Here is a 16,933-nt window from a genome sequence, read left to right as displayed (position 1 = left end):
ATTCAAATTCATCTCTTGAGAATAAGAAAACTTCTTAAAATGGTTTCCGAAAATGGAGAACAAAACAAAAAATTTCACTTCTATCGCGTGTGCTTACTAGACTCACACTGTTTTCTAGATTCCAACAAGAAGATTAATTAATACAATGTTTTATTTACCTAGGTGGCTACTAATTTCGTATTTTTTTTATTATTCCTAAATCTCGTATTTACACTTTATTCCTACTTTGTACCGTTTATCATTCCATAGAACTAACGTTGATGTCTTTCTTTTTTCAGCTTCATCGAGCAAGACCGAGTGAGCGGCTTCTGGACGTGGATGTTTGTGCTGTCAAAGCTGCCGGAATTGGGTGATACAGTGTTTATCGTGCTGCGGCGCCAGCCCCTTATCTTCCTGCACTGGTACCACCACATCACCGTCCTGCTCTACTCCTGGTTCTCATACACAGAGTACACGGCCTCCGCCCGTTGGTTCATTGTCATGAACTACTGCGTTCACAGCGTCATGTACTCGTATTATGCGCTTCGAAGCATGGGCTACTTCCCCCCTCGGCAGTTCGCTATGGCCATCACCACGCTCCAGCTGACGCAGATGATAGTGGGCTGCGCCGTGAACGTGTGGGCCCACGACTACCTCAAGGACCACGCGCCGCACTCCTGCCACATATCCCAGTTCAACGTGAAACTCTCCATCGCCATGTATTTCTCCTACTTTGTGCTGTTCGCGCGCTTCTTCTACAAAGCGTACTTGTCCGGTCGCAAGGGACGGAGAGGAGTGACCGCCCCCGGGGACGGCATAAGCATGAAGTCTTCCGTGCGACAGAACGGTCAGATCCAGAACGATTGCCACGAAAACAAAATCAAAGCTCACTGAATGCGTTAGCGCCTTGTCAAACGTCATCCTCAAGTAATCGAAGTCAATTTCTGCCGAAAGACGAGCGCTCCGCGTCTTCCGGCTCGCCGGACGTGAGTAGTGCTCGACCTGCCGGACAGTTCAGTGTTTCTCATTTTCCCGGTCACGCCGCTGGCTTTATTCTGTCGGACGACGCCATCACCCCGCTTCGTCGCTTCTCGGCGATGAATGTTAACCAATATATTGTAATAGTTAAATAAACATGTGAACGCAGAAAGCAAGCAGACCTCATTCCTTGTTATTATTTTTATTGATTTGTTATTTGTTTATTAATACTTTTTTGAGGAATACTCAAAAGACTTTTTTTTAATATCATTTGAACAAGACGCAGTGCAACGATTAAATTATGTTGCTTCGATAAAACCAGCCTTCATCAGTCATAAGTGTGATGATATATGTAAATCTATCTATTAGTCAGAATTAGTCATAGGTTTTAGTTAAGTATTATTGCTTTCGGTGTACTTCACTTATTCGCATGGTACTGTTTTGTATTTCTGCGAGACATCATCATTAGTGTTGTCCTTCATATCAAATTTGTCAGCCAAATCTCTTGGGTAACTTTATTTATAGAATTGTCATTATCTTTCCATGAAATAGCAACTTTCGCAGTATTTATAATTATTTGTAGATATTTTACTTCACTCTACTAGGCGAGATGCGCTGTTTCAAAATTCAAAGACGAAGTAACTTTTAATCGCTCTGTGTACGCCTTTGTGAACTAAAAAATCTATACTTGATTGGATTTATTCAAATATAGCCCTATGTAATCAATCTATTTGATATCTGAACGTCTAAAAGTATATTCTGACCTGGAGATCTTGCCCGTACTTTTGTACTTTCAATGCCTTCGCTGTACATAATCATTTATAAATTTGACTTTGATTATAGTATAAATAATTTTATACATAAAGTACCTAACATTGCATTTTATTGACCTTTAATATTTTTTATATTGTAAAATTTAATATGTATATCTGACATAAAACAATGTGGCAAAAATTCCCTTAATTATGTCTCTGAATTGCTTTTTTATGCTAGTAAGGACGTTGGGCATTGTATTTTTCTGTGAATATTATACATAATTAGAAAAATGTTTCCACGAAATTGCTTAAATTCATATGCATTTTGAATAAATAATAAAATAAATCCACATCTTATTCATGATTGAGGAATTATTAGGTTGACAGTTCTATCATAAGTTATCTCAGTGTTTGTCAACAACAATAAAGAAATTTACTCTTTTTGAAATTTCGTTTCATATTATTGTGATAATGATTTTCCATATTTTTGTATTCATGTTGAAAATGAATAAAATCATGTTCTAAGAAGTCACATGTTTTTGTCTCCTTTTTTGAGAAAAAAGTTTTCTCACATCTGAATTCTGCTAGCTTTAACTTTTCTTCACTTTATTAATAATGGTGAAGTCGTAAGGTTCGGTTCTTGGTTCTTTGAATTACTTATTTAATTATTTATTTTGTTATAATATAATATCTGATATTATCATTAAAGATTAATAACATTGATCAAACGTTAATATATTAGGCTATGTATATATATTTTAAAAAAATCTAGTTGTATTTCTCGACCGAGAAATTTATCTGTAAAGTGCAGTATGCGCCAGCTAATTCCTGTTACAAACTGCATACTTATTTATTTGCATGCTTAGTTTTCGTACTAAATTAAATGAGAGTATTCTATGAAGCGGCCGTCAGCTATTTTTTTGAACTTCGTTATAGTTACGTATAGCAAGTGCGTAATACGGAGCTTTATTTGACATTGTTGATGCGCTGGTTTCATTAGTGAACAACCCGTACTGATAATTGTTTTTTTTTTCATGGTAAAGTCAATAATAAAACTATAATACTCTTCAGGATTTTCTTTTGTTTAATAAGAATTCCATTAATTGTATCTATGTTATTAATTTATGAAAGAAGTCTCGCAGAGTATTGAAGTTACCGTTCAATTATTGTTTGCACATGTTACAAGTCTTGTATTCAACTGAGGTTGTGATTTTTATTTTTTAGAAGCTAGTGTCACAATATCCGTCTAAGTTAGACTTTCCAAGATGTTTGTTTTAATTTATTATTGTTTGTTTTTAATCTGTTTTTAATTACAAATTAAATATCATTTCTTCTCATACTTTTGCTTTGTTCATCTTCCAATGGTTAAATGATCTTAGCGTATACTTAATCCTATTGTTGATCAATATTGGAATAGTAAAAGATGGTTTTTTTCTTAAATAATAAATGGTGTTTTTATATAGGTATTGATAATTATTATAATTATTCTCGTCTCATGGGATGGTTATTCCTTATTCTATTGTACAAATTGCCTTTGTTTGTAAGAAATTCATTCTAATAACATTATTATTAGGTCCTTTTGTATTTATTAAAGTTTTCAATAGTGACAGATACTGCTTGAAATTGCACAAATAAATATATTTTTCCTGATAATTATTTTTAACGGAAAGTGATTGAGAATTTAACTATTACATTTTTACGTGCGGCTACACGTTTACGTATGTCACATTTTCATTTACCCGTCGAGTTATAAACCCTACACATTTTAAATAATCACTTAACCTCCCACATACAATAATTGACAAGAATCCAGTCAATGTAAATTATATTCGTGAGATAAATGTAGAATTAAAAATTTTACATTGAAAATATTTAAACTGGATATTTGAACGTTAAGTATGTTAGCTATTTCGATTTTTTAATAATGATTTATTGCTTCGGAGAGGTCTGAATGCATAACTGCTACTTATCAAGCGTAAGAAATGTTAGAATGAAAAGAAGAATCTCTTTGATTCATTTATTTTGGTTTAGTAGATGTTATTATCCGGTGCGAATCAGTAATAAATAATTATAATGTTAAATAGTAAAGCAATAGTTAATAAATAGTTCAGTATTTACTAAAAAAGTATTTGAAACGGCAGTTGTGCATACGGCCTCTTAGCGAAATCTTTTAACCAGTGCGAAATTGGTCATTGTCTCAATAATCCAACCCATATAAAAAAATATTTGTTTCTATTTATTAAATATAATCAATATTACAAAGGAGAGAACACTAAAGGAAACCTTGTCAAACCCATTGATAATCCGTAATATTGTAAATAATTATAAAAAATAATCACACATCATATTATTGTGACATGTTATTTTGTTTAAGGAGTAATGAGAGTAGTACTGAATATGTTACTTTGTGATGATCAAGAATGAAATCTTTCAGAGGTGTTAATTAAATTTGATCTATATCTTCACTAGACCAGAGTACATGGGCCATTGAAATTGTTGAAAGTGTAACACTCGCTAAGTTGGATTGAGTTTTAACAAAACACCATTGAATATTCGATTGTCTTCATCAAAATTTGATGTCGGATTAAAAGGTGACTTGTAAATATTTAAATTGCTAATTTGGTCAATCGCTTGTGTATGTAATAATATTTTATTGTGCTTGTTTATAAAATAACATCATATTTATCGTAATTCCACAATTAGTAGTTAGAATTTTTAAAACATTGTAGGTATTAGGAATATTAATAATATTTTTGAAAATCGTGAATTTTGTAATTAATGCTTTCGTCATTGTGAATTCCGAGTGTTTATTTTCCATCTTCCAAATTCAAGATGTGAAAGAGTCGGCAACTGATAAAATTTGCTTTGAATTAATTAGGTAGCACCATGTCTCATATATGGTCAATTTAAGATTTGCGTGTCAACATTTTTGCTGAAGAGATATCACAACGTTTTTTTAATATGATATATTGCATTTACATACATATTTCCAATGAGTTTGAAACCCCCTTTAATGTAAATATTGAATCCCAGACTTGATCCTATCTCACAGTGGTACAATTGATATAAAGTTGTATGCGTTTGCTGCAAATTACGAAAGCAAATAAGAGTAAGAAGGAGATTGACAGTCGAAACATTTGTTTTCACTTCGAAAACATTATCACCGTAAATTCTATCAATTCACAACTCATTGGTTATATTGTTGTTTTGAACTGGAATATCATTAATTCATTGTAGATTTCTGGATCATTTGGAGTTTTTCTTAAACATATTATAATATATACTGTTATATTTTTTAATCATTCCATAATAACAATATTGTACAAATTTATACATAATTATTACTTGATAATGAAGCAATATTCCCGATAGAGCATTGTAGAACTTCTAATAGTGTACTAAAAATTATTAGTCTAATAGTAGACAGCTAATTTGTATTAAATTACTATAATATTATCGCCATGTTTCAATATATTGTCCATAACTGAGTTATATTTTATTATACACACATGAAACAAATAGCAAATTATGATTCTTTAAATGTCATGCATATATTGAATAAAAATCAATTTCTGCATTTATTACTTTTAATGACCACTGCTGTATATCATATTCCAAACAATATGATGAATTCAAAGATACTATTAACACACAAATTGTATTATTTATTGTATTAGCTGTGTTAAATTAATCTCAATTGAATAATTTATTGTGATTTATGACATTGTATCGTTTTGTAATATTTCAAAATAGGTACACATTGCCAGTTAAACGCATTCATTGTTCATGCTTTTGTATTGAATCCGTAATTCTTTTGGTGTTCTTTCCTTACAAATAAATTTATGAGAAATTTCAAATATTTTGTTATCTCTATTATAAAATAGTTGTATGCTGCCTTAATGACAGTGAGCATTTAAAATAGAAGTTATTTTTCGAAAGGACTGCTAGAAGTGACATAAACGGAATGAAAATAAGTCGAGACTCACTTCGGCTCAATGTATTATATAAGTAGTGAAGTTTATCAAAAGAAAATGTTGGTAGGGTTTTTCTGTAAATTATACAAGTTAATAAACATGATTTTCTTTAAAGCTTGTGTTTAATTATTATACTGTACCTTCCGAGTAGTTTCAATTGGCAAACCTCATTGTGTTGCAGTGGCGAAGGGTGACTTTCGGAAAGAGGTAGGCTGTGGAGATATGAGACAAAAAATATATTTGTCAGATTACTTAATAGGTTATAAGGAGATAATCCGATATTACTACTGATGAAAATGTACACAACACAATGACACACATCACAAAATACAATTATTTTTTTATGTTTAAAAACAATTTTTAATTACATCTCATTGAATCCAATAGACATTATTTTTTTAAATCATTTTATGTATTTATTATTTGCTTAAAGCGACAGACATCGACAATAAACATATTCCTAAAGAGTGTAGGGCCTACAGTAAGCGTATTCTGTAGCGCTTATAGATTCGGTTCAAATTTACAGACATGCTTGATGTTATGTGACGTCATAGTGATACCAAATGTAGTTTGGATTCTGTCGATCGGAATCCGAAGCTAATTCAGTTGAAAATAGATGGCGCTTGTGGCCACTCATTTTTTATTGGAAACTCAACTAAATTAAACGGTATTCTAAATTATGGCGATAGATGACTCTCAATTGTTTTATATTTTGCATACATATTTTTTATTTACCTATTTTAATATAAATCAAATACTTGAAGATATATTTTTCTTAGAAGGTAGGCTTTAAATAATCGCCTAGTATGGAGCCTTCGGCACTGTTGTGTTGGAATTATACAACTTGATGGAATTAGAATTTAACAGTGTGCATTACTAGGGTCAGTGTTATATTACCTGCCTAAGTATTATATGAGTATCGATGGTGAAGGTGGAGTAATCTGCGCAGATCAGGCATAAATAGCGCACACTAAACTTTGTCAGTCATACCATTTTGTTTTCATTGAACTAAAAATACAAATTTCAGACCTGCAGATTGAGATTAATAGTTTTTAAAATTTAATGTGGTGGACTCACAGATTTTGAATGAAATATATTTAATAATAATTCAATACATACAAAAATTTAATTGGTTGAGTTTGATTTTTTTTTCTAACATACATATTTATATATAGCCACATTATCCACTGTTAACTCTGAATACCTAAATTATCGACTTATCAACTATTAGGAATTATTATTAGTACATGCATCCATGATAATTGAGTATTCGAACGTCCATCTCCATGTATCCACAGGTTCAAATCCTGCTTCTGGTAAATTTAAATACCATATTTTTCAATTTGTGTTTCGACTCTGAGTAAGGGCACAATTAGGTTGAGATACAAAATAGAACATTATAATATGTAAACAATAATTTTCCTAAAATATTAAGCATGTTTTGATATGATATATATATTATATCAACCTACCTTCGACGGACAAATCAGTTACAATATTTAAATATCTGATACACACACCTACTAAAAATTTGAGAAGGCAACGATTTTCAGCGCTGCAGGCGAAATAATAATTTCTATGATAATTTATACTGTCCAAAATTGTATTATTATCCTTTTTTATTTTATCTGCCGTCGGTAAGCAATTGTTTTTACTAGATGGGTTAATAATTAGTAGGGTAGGTAACTTAAGTAAAGGTGGGCACAATATTATGCTAATACAAAACACTTTGTGTTTATAAGAAACACCCAATAAAAACAAAGTCTGTATGCTGAAGGTTGAAATTGAAATTGCCCAAAAAATCTTAACTAACGAAACAACATAAAATCTTATTATTATTTGTAGAAATAGGGATGCACGCAGTGACGTCCCTAGACAAACTGCTGCCTCTAGGCAGAGCCAAAATGCCGCCCTTTTTATACAGTATTTTTTATCATCCTTTCATGACTGCAATATCTAAGAAATGTATTCCACTAAAACTAATTTAAATGCCATTTCTACTTAACGGTTTCAGATTCATTTCAAAATACACGTGACAACTTTCAAAACTCGCAATTGACTGGCAAAAATGTTTGGATAAATTATTAATTATGTAGATAGGTATGTCTCCACGTATCATTGCTGGTCATCAAGGACGTGTCGTCCAAGGAAAGCGGAAGTAAGCTAGACATCGCGAACTCGACAAAAAATTACAGTCGTGTTAAACCTTTTATGTATATAATACATTTTGTTTCCAATCAGTGAGCTGAATGTTTTAATAAAAATATTTTAAATTTGCATTATTACTAAGTTTAGGATATCTATATATACTTAATGATTCTCCTCGATTTGCCGCCCTTCGAGTAACTGCCGCCCCCAAGCGATGCTCAATCTGCCTACCCCCACGGGACGTCACTGGGTGAAGGACTTGTCAACTTTCTTATTAAACTTTAGGAAAATTTGTGTGGAGTAAATTAATGTATTTTCATAATAACCGGAATGATATTTTTCTACAAGACGGGAGCTGTAGTCTCGAAGATTTTATGAGCCGAAACTGTGCTCCGGTTATTTTGAGTGCTGGCTAATAAATAAGAGTACGGTAGGTATTGTAGTATTCATGTTTTTTTTTAATGAGCTGTACAATTATTGTTTCAAACAGTCCGGCATAACATATTCAGCGCATCTATTCTATACACAAGACTGTTATTGGCCACTATTGAGGGTAGTTTATCGTGTTTATGTATTAGGTTTTATAATTGTTACAATATATGCTATTGTCACGTAAATGCGTGGAACTTGTAACTCCACTTTTGGCCTAAAATGAGTTAAATATGCATTGTCTATCGATATGTTCATATATTGTAACTCCAAAAAAATATTTACTGTAGATACATAGATAAAAACATTTAGATACAAAAAATCATTCAGCATTAAAAGGTCGATTTCGACAAAAACAGATATTCGACAAAGCAATCCTATAGCGACGTTGTGTCAAACTCGATCATTGTTTCTACTTTACATCAAATTTAATCAATCATGGCCCAAGAAGGCGGAAAGCAGTAAGTTTGGTTGTATACTTAATTATGCCAATGTATAATTTAGACCAGTGTTTCACAACCGGTGGTTCTTGGAAAGTTTCTGGTCTGCGAATTTTTGGCGTAAAATACATATGATAAAAATTTCAATAAAATCCTTCAAAACCTGTGCACCTGCAAGTATTTGATCATTGTAGTTTTGTTCTTTAAATAGATTAATGGTTTTACGTGATGAAATCAACTACGATAATACGTTACTATATAAATAATATGTTTTCTTTATGAGTTAGCAGTGGGTAAAACGTTTGTGATATTTGCAGTAGTCCGTAGGTGTAAAAAGGTTTAGAAACACTAATTTCGACCATTTTAAGGGACAAATAAATATTTTAAACATAGTATGGGAGTTTGAGTCAGAAATTTGAATACCTGAATTGAAAACTATTTCAGTCTAAGAAATATGAATGCGATGTATGCACGACATACAAAACAAATAATTTAGATGGATAAAATGTCTTGTTCAGCAAGAAAAGAAAAAATACGCCAGAAGTGAATAGGAATCTGACAAAATTACTGAAAAATATGTGTTTACAATGGACCTAGGTACAATGTGTTTTGTTATATCCAAAATCTAATGTGCCCAGCACATATTTTAAAACTTGCCATTCATAATTTTACCCTCTACAACCAAAAACGATTGAATTGAAGTCAAAAGTGGGCTTACTGCAAATTAGCTTTCCAATTACTACTATTATGCAACCGAAATTCTTTGACAGCCTCCCTTAACTATATCAAGAAAGGCTTAAAATTAAATTAAATAAGTACGAATACCTTCAGTCGTTGAAAGCAAGTATGGAGGCTGATTATCATTAATTTTATAATAATCTGCCATTTGAAAGCTAACTTGAATACACTTTAACTAAATCTTTTTCGGTTCATTTACGTAATGCTTATTTCCCCTATTTATACAATTTTATTTAATTTTCCAACATAATGTAAACAAGCAATACTGTAAAACTTGGTACTGTTTATTTTAATTCAAACATTGTAACTCCCAGCTCAAATCTCAAAAAAAACAAAAGCAAACCATCTAACTCCTATATCTTCTATATTAATAAATATTTTGTAAAAATGACCGGAGTTACTCATTTATAACATTAGAATACTAATAGTGTTTTTACAAAACTTTACTAAACTTTTCCGTTTTATGTAAAACAGTTTTTTCTTCCTCCTGTAAAGTTGGTCAATATGGAGTTACAAGTTCCACGCATTTAGGTGACGCTATGTTTTAACAGCACCTCTCCTTGGTGTGTTAACTTTTAGAGCGAGATACGACAGATTAGACGGCTAACTTTTTGTAACAATTATAATACCTCAATACATAAACATGATAAACTAGGTACCCTCAATAGTCACCGATAGCGGTCGATAGCAGTCTTGTGTATAGAATAGATGCGCTGAAATCCAAAAAAGAGAACCAAGCTTCAATATTGGGACCATACCTAAAATAAAATTTGATGTAAATAAAAAGGATTTCAAGTTACCTGTACACATTTATATTTTTATAAAAATCAATGTTTTTTAAAATAAATATAAAAATTATTAAAACGATGAATTAGTCAAAAATCTAAACGTCAAAAAATTGAAAACTTAATAAAGTAAATTTTAATAATAAATATTACCATAAAATATAATGTAATAATAAGATGTGACCCTGCAACGAATTCACATTTTATTAAGTACATTTTGTAAGTTTATCTTTGAATTAAAAAAAAAAAATCTTTTTTATGTTTTCAGATATATATTTATTACAGTTCAAATTGTAAATTATCAAAAAAAAATTCTCAAATTGCAAGCTTCGTTTTTTTCCGCTAGGTTCTCTGTTGGCATATACTATATAGAAACGGAATTTCTTGAATTCACCAGTAAACATTGTTGGTAAGAAGAGGTACCTACTTACTTACTTTAATAATAAAGGGTTTCAGAATTAAATTTCCCAAGTTATGTATCCATTGACTATTTTTTTGTGACAAATAAAAAATCTACACATTTTCAACACCATGACAAAGCATATGAAGGTATATTTTTTGCAAAAATACTATAATTTGTTTGGACTGCATACTACAGTCCTTAGGCAATACAATATATTTTTTCATTATCCTTCTGACAAGAATATCTAAGAAATGTGTGGTATGGCTACATTACCGACAAAATATATACTACTAAAACTAATTTAAATGCTATCTCTGCTTCAATAGAAATATTTCCACGGTTTCAGATACATTTAAAAATACACCTGGCAACTTTCTAAACTCGCGAGTGACTGGCAAAAATATTTGGATAAATTTTAAATTAGGCAAGTATGTACCTACATCTAATTCAAAAATCTGCACGTGTCATTGCTGGTCATCAAGGACGTGACCTCCAAGGACAACGGAAGTAAACTAGACATCGCTAACCCCACAAAAAATTTAGTCCTAATAAACCTTGTATGTTAGTTAATTAATACATTTTGTTTCCAACCAGTGAGCAGATTTTTAAATAGAAAGATATTTCTGTTATTACTACGTTTAGGTAGCTATTTTTATATATACCTAATAATTCTCCTCGATTTGACGCTAAATCTGCCTACCCCCACGGGACGTCACTGAATAGGTATTTAACAAAAAGATCACAACACTTTGACTAAGATGACCAAAAGACTAATGCAGTGTTGCCAACCGTACTATAATTATAGTTTTTGTACTATAATTTTGGTCCGCGTAGGTACTATGTACGATATTAAACAGGTATAGTACCCCCAAAATACTATAATTTTGAATATCGGAAAAGATATGTAAAAAGTACTAAAATTTCAATATTTACGTTCGATAAATTGGTGCAAAGTACTATAATTTCGCAATATAAGAAGATTTGGGGAACTTGGAAAAAAGTTGCTCGAAAAACGTAAAAAATCCCTTGACTGGTTTATAATGAAATTTCTTGAATTCTTCGGTAAGCATTTTTGGTCGGGAGAGGTACCTAAATAAAAAAGGATCTTGGAGTTTCTCAAATTCTCTGTTATTTTTTTCTGAGAAACAAAAAAACCTATACATTTTCAACAGTGATGACAACGCGTACTATATTTTTTTCAAAATACTATAGTTTTGGAGGCTCTGTACTATAATTCCACTTTGAAAAGATGGCTAGACAGGACTCTTGGCTTTGAGTTTGATGTCTCTGACCATCAGTGTTGCCAACTGTACCATAATTATAGTACAATACTATAATTATTTTGATTCGGCGAAAATTGTAAAATACTATAATTTTACGCCAAATATGCCAAAATAGTATAATTTTAAAGGATTCAAGATGAAAAATGTTCTTGTACCATATTTTTCAGAAATACTATAATTTTTACACCTTTGTACTATAATAAGCATAGAAAAAGATGGCAGCATTGATGACCATAGCAGTGTTGCCAACCGTACTATAATTTTCGTCTGCGTACTATGTACGATATAAACAGGTATAGTACGCCCAAAATACTATAATTTTGAGAAATCGGAAAAAAGGTGCCAATAGAAGAAAAACAACGTCAAAATAATCCGTGAGAAGCAAAAAAAAATAATCCCTATGTCTAAAAAAAGGGTGACGTTAGCCACAGGTTTGCAGTTTGCAAAAGCATAGTTCATAAAACGGCCGCTAGTTCTACACAAAAAAACAGTCCTATAAAAGGTTGTTTGCAAACCTTTCTGCAAATATGGAGACAAATTTTATAATCCTCACTTCTATACTATTGTGAAGCGCAATGGCTATCTCGTAAAAAAATTAAATAAATGGGTGAAATTAATCATAATTTAGGATAATTAATTAATTAATTAATCATAATTAATTTAGTTTAGGAACGATAATTTTGTTGTTAAACTTGTCTATTTGGTTGAAATTTAAAAAAAAATGAGTGAATAAATCAATCCAAGGACCACTAATGCATTCACTGATTTAAAACGACAAAGTGAAGGCATTCATAACAAATTGGAGCTTAGGAAATCAAAATGACAAAAAAAAAGTTCGCCATATTGTCTCCACTTTTAAATGATTTCTACGCCAGATATATTAAAGCAAACAAAAATCTATTTACTGAGTTCTTGGTTAGTTTGCTAATGCACTTTTCACATTATTTTATTAATAGCAAAAAAAGTCCGTTGCTTTGTTTCGGAACTATTAAATATTTTAAATATGTGGTTGAAAAATCCTGACCCGGGGGTCCGCTTCAGGATGTGGAGTCCATGATAGAATCCATTTGTCAATGAACGAAGTGAATTTGGATTGACTACTATTGAAATTGATTGTGCTAATAAACAAGCACATTCGTCAAAAAATAATGTAATATAAGCAGTAAAACCTTGTTTATTTTTTTTTGTATTCGTAAGTAGGTACATTGTTGACTATTTAAAAAGGTGTCTATATTATTTAATGAAATACGGGGGGGGGGGAGGCGCCTAGATTAGATTTTTTAAAAGGGAGGTGTAGTAACATAAAGTTTGGAAACCACTGACTTAACATTTGAATTTTGTCAAAAAAAAACAAGAAGTTAATTACTTACCCTTCCTGGATATTTTGTCTAAAAAAAACAAGACGTTAATTACCCCATGTTTAATTTTTTGAAAATGCAGAAAATTATTGGTCATTCAACGCGTACTATATTTTTTGCCGAAATACTATAATTTTGAAGTCACTGTACTATAATTCCACTTTCAAAATATGGCAACACTGGACCATAGACTTCTATGACTTTGACACTGACAGTTGAAGCTTCACGTTTTAAGGCGGCTTCAAAAATAAGGGATTATTTCATTAAATTCAATCTTTGCCAGTAAAATGGGTAGCTCAGCAAATTCTGTCGATCTCCAAAAGGAGTATGGTTCCAATTTTACAATACTTACACCGAGTGACAGTATAAAAGAGTTGCAGACAATCTTGCGGGATAGGTAATGTATATTTTTAGGTTATAAAGATGACAGGCGCATATACTATAAAATGTCGACTGACTGTAAATATTGTTTGCAGAAACACAACAAGAAATGATTTCAAATTTTATGCGGATCGCTTGATTCGACTTGTGATCGAGGAAAGTTTAAACCAATTACCTTTTACAAACTGCGAAGTTGTCACTCCAACGGGTGCCACATACGAAGGACTAAAGTTTAGGTCTGGAAATTGTGGTGTATCTATTGTGAGATCCGGAGAAGCGATGGAGCAGGTAGATATTTTATTAAAATAACCATTAATCAGATATTTCATACGATGCGGAATAGATGGTGCCACACCTCTATTTTTTGTTGTGATGTTCATCATTAATGGTAACCAAATGGAAAATATATTTTTATAAGAAATACTTATCGTCGCTGTAGGATTGGTTTTGTCGCATATACCAAATGTCAAATTTTCAGGAGACCAAAAACAAATTTCATTATCCTATATATACACGGAGGTATTTAAATTGTTGTTTTTACAGCATATGAATGCTGTATTCATTACAATGCAATTTAAAGAAAAGGATGGTTCTGGTCCATTTAGATACAAAAAATCATTCTGCATTAAAAGGTCGATTTCGATGAAGACGGATATTCGACAAACCAATCCTATAGCGACGTTATCTGAATATTACAAAATTCATAAATTCAAGAATGAAAACCTAACCTAACCTAACAAATAATCCAGTATATCGTCTATTTTCAAAATTTGTTTGCGCTGGCTTCCCTTGACCGACAAGAACCAACTTTTTTTATCTTTGTTATGTAGGTATAGTTAACTCGGAAGGTAATTTTGAAATTTGGTCAAATCCACTTTTTGACAAAGTCAGAAACTATGTTATTTTCACTCCGCTTTCCTAAAAGGTTTGTGTTTAACAAACATGTTGTCTCTTAGATCACATTCATATTCTACGGCATTTTAGTTAAATTATATCAGCCTTTGCAATGACGTGATTGGTTGAAATGGATTTAACGTTGTTCAAAATAAACCTGTGAATTTATCCATTCTTGAAAATCAGTTCCATGTTTCATAGGCTTTTTAAACGATTTGATGTTGAAGTTGATGAGTTCTGAAAATCACATAATGTCAAGTACTCTCTAGAATTTTTTGACTCAACTACTTTTGAAAATTACTTCCTGAACTATAAATTATTTAAGGCTTATTTAAGCTCATTCAAATGAAACTGTTTTACATTACTTACATTAAAAAATAATCCAAGGATGAAAAGATGAAGGGATTCAATGAAAAGTATTTTCTAATATTTATTTTTTATTCTCTTCCCAAGGGACTCCGAGATTGTTGTCGCTCAATAAGGATTGGGAAAATTCTTGTGGAGAGTGACACCGACACCCATGAGGCTCGCGTTGTCTATGCTAAGTTTCCAGAAGACATCGCCAAACGACAGGTCTTGCTTATGTATCCAATTATGTCCACAGGAAATACTGTTTCACAGGTGAATACTATTAGCGATTCAAATGTATTGAGCTTTCTAAGGTATGCGAGATACGAGGTGCATGTGTGTAGCTAACAGACCACGATTCACAGATGTCAATGTAAATGTGTTGACAGTACGGTACTGTATGCAGTAAGCTCTCGACTTACGCAAATTTGACATACGTCAATTTGTACTCACGCGATTTAAAAAATTATGTTTTTGTTTCATTCTACGTACCTAGTAGCTTTTTCAACTGTCAAAAAAAGTGTTACGAGTCGTACATCGTAGTCGTCGTCGCACTGTATGACGTTTTATATCTGTTTGACACATTGAAAATGTATGTCTATTTCATTCTCGGACATTGACCAAAATTTAGCCTAATGCTGCGACAAAACAATATGAAGAAAAAAATTGCGAACTTTGTGCTTTCTCTCTGTCTCACATATGAAAAATGAGAGAGAAGAAATATTTTATTTCGGCATTTTCTCAAATGACCGAGCTGCAGTGAGCGAGCGTGAGACATGTGTGTATGGTAATTACATCCACATGTACATATACATTAGCGTGCTCTCATGTTGACGTTTTAGCCGATAATAATAATTATAATTGACATTGTACATAGATAAAGATATTTATTTTTGAAGGGCCATTGACCATTTGACTTAAAGGGCCAGCCGCCATTGGTTAAATTGTTCAGTTATAATAAACATTCCTCGTAAAGTAAAGTTTTATCAGTTCCGCTTAGTAGCGGACATGGTAATTTAGTTTTTTAGTTAGTTAACTTGCTTTATCCATTGGTTAAATAAACAATAATTGAATATCATTTTTCAGGCTGTCGAAGTCCTCAAGGCTCACGGAGTTAAAGAAGATAGTATAATCTTATCAAATCTATTCTGCACTCCGTTCGCAGTAAAAATTATTAGTGAATATTACCCTCAGATGAAAATCTTGACGTCGGAACTCCACCATGTCGCACCCAATCATTTCGGACAAAAGTATTTTGGAACGGATTGATCTTTTTGTCATCAGCATTATTATTATTATTATTGTAAATATATAAGTAATATATTTTAAGTATGTTTAATGTATAAATAAGTAAATACCATTTTTGAAGCATTCTTTTAAGATTTTCATAACATGGTGGTTGAATTCCTTCAATGATGGTTATAGTTTATTCGACCCTAAACTTGCATTCAAAATGACTTTTTAAATATTAGAGGGCATTCACATCCCAAAGAAACATTGAACTGAAAGAAATACCTACTAGATTTTTTTTTGTATATTGTATTTTGGAGAAAGACTGGGATTTGGATGTCTTTTGGATACTTTTTAAATCTTCAACAAATCACAACAATGATATTATATGCACCTACCTACCACCTCTTGGGTTATGATTCAAGAAATTAGTATTATTATTGGAAATATATATTTTTAATAGGTCTTAAATGTTTTTTGTGTTTGTTGCATCAGAATTTTTTTGTACTTGTGTTTGAGGAAAGACCCAATGAACGATTAACTGGTTCTTCTAATAGTCCATTCTGTGGATGAAATAAGTGAAAATGGTTATTTACCATATTGTGCTTTTTATAACAAACAATTATCTGGAGATTTGTTGTAAAAGCAATTGCTTTTATATTATATTATATATTTTAATATATAATCTATTGTTTTTTATATGATTATATTTATTTATAAAGATTAATAAATTGTATTATTATTGCACTTCAACATGTCTTTTAATGTATTTTAAAATTGATAATGTAACATTGGAGTGTCCCCTGTTCC

At 31.5% G+C, this 16,933-nt stretch overlaps 2 protein-coding genes across 2 annotated transcripts in view; both read left to right on the top strand.

The window, feature by feature from the left end:
• Baldspot (elongation of very long chain fatty acids protein baldspot) overlaps positions 1–1,998 on the top strand; it is a 100,230-nt gene extending 98,232 nt beyond the window's left edge. Inside the window, exon 3 of the mRNA XM_085952168.1 lies at positions 279–1,998. Coding sequence (XP_085808294.1) covers positions 279–873 — 595 coding nt within the window. The 3' untranslated portion in view covers positions 874–1,998. The remainder of the gene's footprint in view (positions 1–278) is intronic.
• An 11,465-nt stretch (positions 1,999–13,463) lies between these two features.
• Positions 13,464–16,874, top strand: kri (uracil phosphoribosyltransferase krishah). The gene is made up of 4 exons (XM_085952075.1): positions 13,464–13,667; positions 13,747–13,939; positions 14,999–15,166; positions 15,980–16,874. The coding sequence occupies exons 1-4, from the start codon at positions 13,558–13,560 to the stop codon at positions 16,160–16,162; spliced, it is 654 nt and encodes a 217-aa protein (XP_085808201.1). The 5' UTR covers positions 13,464–13,557; the 3' UTR covers positions 16,163–16,874.
• The last annotated feature ends 59 nt before the right edge of the window (positions 16,875–16,933 follow it).

Source organism: Rhyacophila brunnea, unplaced genomic scaffold (genome assembly GCF_057557595.1).
Source record: "Rhyacophila brunnea isolate RB1 unplaced genomic scaffold, BYU_Rbru_1.0 scaffold_3, whole genome shotgun sequence".
NCBI lineage: Eukaryota > Metazoa > Arthropoda > Insecta > Trichoptera > Rhyacophilidae > Rhyacophila > Rhyacophila brunnea.
This window is presented reverse-complemented; position numbering and strand designations above follow the sequence as displayed.

Bases quoted from the DNA above. Each gene is read 5' to 3' on its own strand.
- kri (XM_085952075.1), top strand. From the start codon at position 13,558: ATGGGTAGCTCAGCAAATTCTGTCGATCTCCAAAAGGAGTATGGTTCC. The intron at 13,668-13,746 runs GTAATGTATATT...TATTGTTTGCAG, and splicing joins CAGACAATCTTGCGGGATAG to AAACACAACAAGAAATGATT. The intron at 13,940-14,998 runs GTAGATATTTTA...TCTCTTCCCAAG, and splicing joins CCGGAGAAGCGATGGAGCAG to GGACTCCGAGATTGTTGTCG.